This window comes from Ostrea edulis, chromosome 10 (genome assembly GCF_947568905.1).
Source record: "Ostrea edulis chromosome 10, xbOstEdul1.1, whole genome shotgun sequence".
Lineage (NCBI taxonomy): Eukaryota > Metazoa > Mollusca > Bivalvia > Ostreida > Ostreidae > Ostrea > Ostrea edulis.
In genome coordinates, this window is record NC_079173.1 from 7263431 (window position 1) to 7272965 (window position 9535).

A 9535-nucleotide genomic window follows, 5' to 3' on the forward strand; every position below is an offset into this window, starting at 1 on the left:
CAAAATCCGCAAGCTGCTTTTCAATGATGCTTGCAGTTATACACATCTTCTAGTGATGAATTTACCCTTGTACTAACTTATCTTAAAATACAAATTATTTTTACTTCCAATATGAATTTGCCACAAATTTATATTGACTCCAGTGCACACCTCGGTTTGACATACCCATAGAGATATTTCTAATTGCTTCTGTACCATGTTTTCCTCATAGGAGGAAAAATCGGTCTTTAGAATGCAGCACATTTAACATTCTACTGCCAACTAATAGTGCGCGTTTTCTATGCTGCATATGCAGCCTTTCAAGAACTTTCGATATATTGGACTAAAGTTATAGGTTAGGGTAAACAGGTAGCGAATGTACCTCCGACAATGCGTTTGATGGGAAAGTCACGATCCTAAAGGATTCTTCACTGCATGGAGGACATAATCTGGGTGGGGAGGGAGCTACTGACAGCCATTTAAATTCTCCAGTCTAATAATTTTAATCTTGTTCCATTCCTGGACAATAAGAACAGTGCGACATCACAATGTAATATTAATAACATAAATGTCACGATTACTTAGAGCGATAATGGTGTACGTGATTATGATCATTAAAGAAACAGAGTCACATCACCTACACACCCACACCTACCCACCCCCTACACCCACCTACCTACCAACCCATCCCCTACACATCCACACCTACCCACCCCTACACCCATCTACCTACCAACCCATCCCCTACACATCCACACCTACCCACCCCTACCTACCAACCCACCCCCTACACGCACCCACACCTACCCACCCACCCCTACACATCAACACCTACCAACCCCTACACATCCACACCTACCCACCCCTACACACACCCACACATACCTACCAACCCACCCCTTACACGCACCCACACCTACCCACCCAACCCTATACACACACACACACACAGTTACCCACCCACCCTCTACACATCCACACCTATCTACCTACCCCCTACACATCTACACCTACCCACCCCCTACACCTACCCCTACACCAACCCACTTCCACACACTGTAGAACTTATCAGTTTATATCTAATGAAAAAATATATTACTTACATGAGTATGTATAAGGTCAATTAATGTTGGTTGCATTTGTAAACCAGATTCATCGAATACCTCTTGTTCGCTGTTTTCGGAGGATTCAACGACCCTCGTTAGTGTTGAGGCTGGCACAAGTACCGAAATGTCTAATGGTGAGGCAGGTATATATCTAGAGAATGAAAAAAAGTGAAGATAATGAACAGTGATCAATCTCATAAATCATGTAAAGAATACAAAATTAAGAATACAGCAAACGCGGACCACTAGACTTACCCGAGGTGGAATCGGGTGTATAGGAGGAGTAAGCATGCTCCGTTGACCGGTCACATCCGCCGTGAATCCTTTATCTTGACCAGGTAAACGGTGTAGTTCGTGGTCAAAATCAGCGTGTAAAGAAAGGTCTAACAATATGCTATGGAACACTTCAGTCGGCGTTCGTACTGACAGGTTGTGTTTGTTAATCGGATATTTATAACGACCATAGAATTTGCGAATTGCTGAGTTTACGAGAGTGTTGAAAATTTTGTAAAATCGTCGTACTAGTATAAGATGTTTAGAGCTCCCATGTGTGCATGAAAGTGTTGATGGAATATGAAAGGTGAAGATAACGAACAGTAATCACCCTCACAACTCCCATCAGCAAAACAAAATAGAGAGTAGGGCAAACACGGACCCCTGGAGGTGGGGTCAGGTGCCTAGGAAAAGTAAACATCCCCGTCGACCGGTCACACCCGCCGTGGGCCCTATATCTTGATAAGGTAAACGGAGTTATCCGTAGTCAAAATCGGTATGAAACACGTCAGAGGGCATTTGACCCAATGATAGGCTGTATTGGCAAACTAGAGCGTTATAACGACCATAAGATTTGCGAAATGCTGACTTCAATCGAGACTGTTGAAACCCCTGCACCATCTGCTTGTTTGTCAGGAGGTTGCCTCGATTTAAAAACTGATCTATGACCATACGTAGAGCAAGCTCTTGCGTATCGAATCAATAGAGATATAAATACCATATGCATGTGATAATGGAAATTACTACATAAATATTGGAAGTTGACGATGGAGAAGCTGAAATCATCCCGTATGCCATAAACTTGAATTCTTAGTCTGCCGTTAATATTTACTTTCAATAAAATGTCTAAGAATGAAGCAGAAATGCATGACTCAGTTGTGTCTTTTATTTCGAGTTCATTGGGATATATCGAATCGACATATATATGAAAAGTAATTATTGTTAATAGACAAAAACGTCGTCGATATATCTAAATGTCGAATTAAAGTCCACAGCAAGAGATTTTTTCATCTCACGTGGAAGTTTTTGAATAAATTTTGCTTTACAGGAATATAGAAACAGATAGGCTAACAAAGGAGCACATGTGTTATTATTTACAGTGCAATTAACTTTGTTAATCGTACCCGATTTACTTTCTTTATGTTTATATGTATTGCAGCTGTTTTAATATATTGTAGAGATAATAGTTTAGGTGACATTTTATATTTTAATATATTGTAGAGATAATAGTTTACGTGACATTTTATGTTTTAACATATTGTAGAGATAACAGTTTACGTGACATATTATGTTTTAATATATTGTAGAGATAACAGTTTACGTGATATTTTATGTTTTAATATATTGTAGAGATAACAGTTTACGTGACATTTTATGTTTTAATATATTGTAGAGATAACAGTTTGGGTGACATTTTATGTTTTAATATATTGTAGAGATAATAGTTTAGGTGACATTTTATGTTTTAACATATTGTAGAGATAACAGTTTACGTGACATATTATGTTTTAATATATTGTAGAGATAACAGTTTACGTGATATTTTATGTTTTAATATATTGTAGAGATAACAGTTTACGTGACATTTTATGTTTTAATATATTGTAGAGATAATAGTTTGGGTGACATTTTATGTTTTAACATATTGTAGAAATAATAGTTTAGGTGACATTTTATGTTTTAACATATTGTAGAGATAACAGTTTACGTGACATATTATGTTTTAATATATTGTAGAGATAACAGTTTACGTGACATTTTATGTTTTAATATATTGTAGAGATAATAGTTTGGGTGACATTTTATGTTTTAACATATTGTAGAGATAACAGTTTGGGTGACATTTATGTTTTAACATATTGTAGAGATAACAGTTTGGGTGACATTTTATGTTTTAACATATTGTAGAGATAACAGTTTGGGTGACATTTTATGTTTTAACATATTGTAGAGATAACAGTTTGGGTGACATTTTATGTTTTAACATATTGTAGAGATAACAGTTTACGTGACATTTTATGTTTTAATATATTGTAGAGATAACAGTTTACGTGACATTTTATGTTTTAATATATTGTAGAGATAATAGTTTAGGTGACATTTTATGTTTTAATATATTGTAGAGATAATAGTTTGGGTGACATTTATGTTTTAACATATTGTAGAGATAACAGTTTACGTGATATTTTATGTTTTAATATATTGTAGAGATAACAGTTTGGGTGACATTTATGTTTTAACATATTGTAGAGATAACAGTTTACGTGACATTTTATGTTTTAATATATTGTAGAGATAACAGTTTGGGTGACATTTATGTTTTAACATATTGTAGAGATAACTGTTTACGTGACATTTTATGTTTTAATATATTGTAGAGATAACAGTTTGGGTGACATTTATGTTTTAACATATTGTAGCTGTAACGGTTTGGGTGGTACCTGCCTGTGTGCTAATGCTGGGTGTAGTTATCGCTTTGTTGGTGATATCTTATAGAAGGTAAGGCGATTTCTTTTTTCTGTTTTGCGTCAGTTCAAAATTGTGAAACCTACCAGTCAGCCAGGGAAATAAACAAACAAGCTTACAAAAACCAAAATAGCCGTTACATGTTGTATAGACATAAAACATGACAAAAATTTGATCTATTTCATTTATCAACAAATCGAATACTCAAGAAATATAGAATAATGACTAGATTCATTGAGATCATTGCAAGTCTAAGTTTGTCGTGAACGTCTTTACTCACGTGGGATGACGTCACAGTCTGAACACCTGTAAGAAACTGGCATTCTTTCATTATCACAGAAGACCTTTAACAATAAAGGGAAACGACTAAAAAAAAACTTTCTTCGCATACCTCTAGTGTGAAAAGTGGGCAGGTTTGCACTTCTACCATATTGTATGTATACATGTGAAGGTCTGAGCTGGGTCTGTCACCTAGATTTTCCAACAAAACCAAAGGTTAAAATTTCTCGATTGATTGATTGAATATTGTGGTACGATAAAGATCCCTCCCTGCTCAATGACGCACGGGAATATTTCACTCATATGGAGACATAACCACTGCCGGTGAAGGGTTAGAAAATTGAGGCCTATATTCGGCGCTTATGGCCATTGAACAGGGAGGGATCTTTATTGTGCCACACATGCTTTGACACGGGACGTCAGTTTCTGTGGTCTCATCCGAAGGACCGCCCCATTTAGTCGCCTCATACGACAAGCAAGGGGGTACTGATGACCTATTCTAACCCGGATCCCCACGGACTAAAATTTCTCGAACCTGGATGATAACTATACACTTCAATGTTAAATGGTAGCTTCAGGTTACCTAAAAATTCATATCCTTTTTTCTATGTGAAGACAGTAAATCATTTAAAGAATTTGGTTCATTTTCCAAATCTCGTAATACAATGTTTTGGTATTTTGAGATTTCAACTGCAGTTCGAACCCCAACTTATAAAAGCTTGACTTGAGTAGAACTACCACCAACAAACGGACCTCTTTGGCTGTAAACTAGCATGAATCATATTCTCTCTCTCTCTCTCTCTCTCTCTCTCTCTCTAGTCCTTTTAACATTGTCAAGATAAGGCTGAACACCTTTGAGAGTAGACTCCAGCACGGGAGATTACAAAATGATTTTAAAAAAAACATGGAATGGGGTTTCCACTTTCCTAGCGACTTCGAATAGATTATAGGAAAATCTGTAGTACATGGATTCTGTGATTTATTATTTTATGTATTGCAGCACCTTCCAAACCTCTGCTCTGGGTATTTTAAATTTCCAGAATTATTCAGTTGCTTTCTTGCAAACATTAATTCATTAGAACAGACATACAATGTTCAGAGAGACCCAAAAATGTTGTTAGACTCAATGCTGATACATTAGATACAAAGCTTCAAAGTTAATATGATACATGTATGAAGTTAGTGCTTCACTGTCACATCCTTCCGGTGCACTTGAGAGGATAAACTTACTCAACAGTTTTACTGGATAACATTAAAACGTCATTCTGAGCTTTCAGATCTAAATGCATGAAGGAACCAAATCAACGACAACCATCTGCACATTTTTCTCGTGGGGGTCCGGGTTAGAATAGGTCCTCAGTACCCCCCTTTCTTGTCGTAGAAGGTGACTAAATGGGGCGGTCCCTCGGATGAGACCGCAAAAACCGAGGTCCCGTGTCACAGTAGGTGTGGCACGATAAAGATCTCTCCCTGCTCAAAGGCCATAAGCGCCGAGCATAGGCCTAAATTTTGCAGCCCTTCACCGGCAGTGGTGACGTCTCCATATGAGTGAATTATTCTCGAGAGGGACGTTAAACAATATTCAATCAATCAATCTGCACATTTAATCCATAAATTAACTTTCCCTGCATTTTGTCTGTCTGCCTATTGTGCCGACATTGCTATCGGATTTGTGCACAAATTATCATTCGAACTCGTCAAGTAGAGCCCCTCAAGTATTTGAGAGACTCAGTAAGTATAGTGAATTTCCGTCGAAATGCATAGGGGATAACATATCAATAAAATTATGGGAGAGGGAAACACAAACCACATTACCAGCCATTCTCGCCCAGTGTTGGGAAGAAAAAAAGTTACCCATCCACACCCATTCACTCACGCCGCCTTCTCGTGCAGAATTCAAAATAATCAACTATGTTGTGCAGACGTTTAACATGATAATGAAAACAGCAAACCACGTGTACTTAAAACGAAACGTTCTCTTGATTTTGATTTGTTGGCGGTGTAACTCACCTCCAACAAATCAAAATCAAGAAAAGGTCGTATGCATAATTTTACGATATTTCAACCTATCGAAAAAAGACGGTTTTTTTTACAGATATTTTCTTTGGTTTGTTGTGCAACTTTCGGGGTTCTAAACCTACCCGCACGCAAACGCAAAACAGAGTAAAAAATAGCCTAATGCTTTAGACATCTACTCTAAAAAGTAGTGAATGTTCTCTCTTTGGACAGCTATATAAGCTTTGAACCAATTAAATTTCATATAAGAAAATTAGTTTTGCATACGGTTACGATCCTATGTATATTATAACGACATCCAGATCAGAAGAACACATGTGTTGACTAGCAGCTCGAGTTAAAAAAAATGACAATAATTAATATTATCTGAAAAAGATTTCCAAAAAATCTGAATAATAAAGGTTTGAACAATACGATATATCATATTAAATTACATATCATATCATTAGCCACTTCAGCTAATGTATACAGGATATCTATATTGCGTTATTTGATATTCGATTTTTCCAACGAGTTGAAATTGTGTATCTATCCGCAATGCTTGCAGTGATAAATCACTATTTTAAGAAGGTGAATAGAGCAGATATCAAATAACGTCATTTTTAATGTTCTGCACATCTCATTTGTTTTTCTATCAATCTGAGATGATCCCAAGTACAATTAAACAATTCTTGATACGTCTTTTCCGATATGCCGTGCCTGTTCATGTTCCTACGCGAGAAAAGATAGTGCGAGAAAAATGCAGCACAATTTTACATCTAGGCCTAGCTATTTCCACTGATGATTGATTTTATGTTGTTTAACGTCTCTCTCGAGAATTTTATCACTCATATGGAGTCGTCATCATTGTCGGTGAAGGTATGCAAAATTTAGGCCTACCAGTATGTCCGGTGCTTACAGCCTTTGAACAAGGAGGGATCTTTAACGTGCCATACCTGCTGTGACACAAGGTCTCGGTTTTTGCGGTCTCTTACGAAGGACCGCCCCATTTAGTCGCCCCTTACGATCTTTAAGCAAGAGGTAGTGAGGACCTATTCTAAGCCTAATTCCCACGGGATCTGCTGATGAGTGAAAATGTCGTTTGACTGATGACTGAAAATTGTTTTGGAAGACATTGAATTAATTAACCTTAATTATCATTTCATTATTTTGATTAAGCTTATGTTTTTTCTCTCAAACGTTTACCGAGTATTCATTCTGTTTACGTTGATATCATTGACATGCTTGAAAGAGTTCGTGGTTGCATTTTTTAAAAAAAATCACAACAACGATGAATGACACTGGGCTGGTGTTACTTTAGTTTAAATGAATCAGTTTAACTGAAATAGTCATTTTAGTCAGTGTCATTGGAATTACTAAAGTTTCTAATTCAATTCTCACATGATTTCTTAGAATTAGAAGGGGAGAATATGGCTTCTTGCAGGTCAATTTCATTGATTGATTTGTTTGTTTTTTACGTCCCGTCGACAATTTTCCACTCTTGCATATTGAGACGCCACCTACTGGTCAGAAAGTCAATGCTCCACCACCGAGCTACCGTGACATGAGAAACCATTTTTCGCTTTTTTCATCTGCGAAGGGAATTGTGCTTATCGCAATATACAAAGGCTCTTCGGGATTATAAAATCGATCTGGTCTCGGACTTGAATGAGTAGGTGAAGATAACGTACAGTGATCAATCACGTAACTCTATCAAGCAATACAAAATAGATAGTTGGGTAAACACGGACCCCTGGACACACCAGAGGTGGGATCAGGTGCCTAGGAGAAGTAAACACCCACTGTCAACCGGTCACATCCGCCGTGAGCCCTATATCTTGATCAGGTAAATGGAGCAATCCGTAGTCAAAACCAGAGTGACAAGAACGGCCTAACTATTGGTAAGAAACAGGTCAGACTGTATTTGACCCAATGACAGGTTGGGCAATTAGTGATTGATATTTATTACAAATATCGAAAGTTCGGAGATTAATGTATAAATGTCTTTTGATAGGAAAGGGATAAGATGTAGAAAGCATGACGACTTATCCGGTGCAGAAGTAACATATCCGAATGTTACGCCCTCAACACAAATCGTTTCCACAGAAAAGAAACCGAAGACTGTATCCATACCAGAATACACTGATCCTTCCTCAGGTGCCATCTTGGCACCGGCATGTTACGACGATGTCATAACGGAAAAGATGGAACCGGCATGTTACGACGATGTCATAACGGAAAAGATGGAACCGGCATGTTACGACGATGTCATAACGGAAAAGATGGCACCGGCATGTTACGACGATGTCATAACGGAAAAGATGGCACCGGCATGTTACGACGATGTCATAACGGAAAAGATGGAACCGGCATGTTACGACGATGTCATAACGGAAAAGATGGAACCGGCATGTTACGACGATGTCATAACGGAAAAGATGGCACCGGCATGTTACGACGATGTCATAACGGAAAAGATGGAACCGGCATGTTACGAAGGTCTCATAATGAAAAAGATGGAACCGGCATGTTACGAAGGTCTCATAACGAAAAAGTGATGGATAGTATTTTGAACTATCAACACCTTATTTATGTTTTACACAGAGTATGCCCTTTTGTTGTCGAATTTTGTCATTGACCCATTTGTTCTGCTATATAACAATCACTTTTATGTACGTAATGTCCAATCATTGGCCTACTCCTGTAAAAAAAATTCATTTGTCCTGGGGAAGGGACAGGTCGTCCCGAATAAAACAAGGTACGTGATTGGCCGAAATGTGCCGCGTTTCTAAACTCCATAAGACTTGACCAGGTTAAAAGCCAAGTATCTGCACAATTCAATTGTATATAATTTATCTATCATGTATATTTGATGTAAGAAATAAAAATTCTTTGCTGAAAACGGCGTCTTTAGATATGAAGCTTCATTTATCTGAACTCGACTTCATGGTAAAAGGTGAAGATGACGAACAGTGATCAATCTCATAACTCCTATACAGAATACAAAATAAAGAGTTGGGCAAACACGGACCCCTGGACACACCAGAGATGGGAACAGGTGCCTAGGGGGAGTAAGCATCCCATGTCAACCGGTCACACCCGCCGTGAGCCCAATCTTTTGATCAAGTAAATTTATTGATCCATAGTCAAAATCAATGCGCCAAGAACGACCTAACAGTCGGAATGAAAGACGTTAAACAGCATTTGACTCAATGATACGAGGTTATATTGGCAAACTAGATCGTTATAACGACCATAGAATTTGCGAAATGCTGACTTTTACCGAGGCTGTTGAAACCCCTGTACCATCAACTTGTTTGTTAGTAGCCTGCCTCGATATAAAAACTGATCATACGCAGAACAAGCTCTTGCATGAAAGGTGAAGATAACGAACAGTGATCAATCTGTTGAGAGATAAAAACACCATATGCAGGTGA

At 37.8% G+C, this 9535-nt stretch overlaps 1 protein-coding gene across 4 annotated transcripts in view; it reads left to right on the forward strand.

Moving 5' to 3' along the window:
- LOC125666678 (uncharacterized) overlaps positions 1-9000 on the forward strand; it is a 34413-nt gene extending 25413 nt beyond the window's left edge. For all 4 annotated transcript variants that reach the window (XM_056151781.1, XM_056151779.1, XM_056151780.1 and 1 more), the window contains 3 exons: positions 1130-1219; positions 3779-3857; positions 8113-9000. In XM_056151781.1, the coding sequence (XP_056007756.1) occupies positions 1130-1219; positions 3779-3857; positions 8113-8656 (713 nt within the window). In that variant the 3' untranslated portion in view covers positions 8657-9000. The remainder of the gene's footprint in view (positions 1-1129; positions 1220-3778; positions 3858-8112) is intronic.
- The last annotated feature ends 535 nt before the right edge of the window (positions 9001-9535 follow it).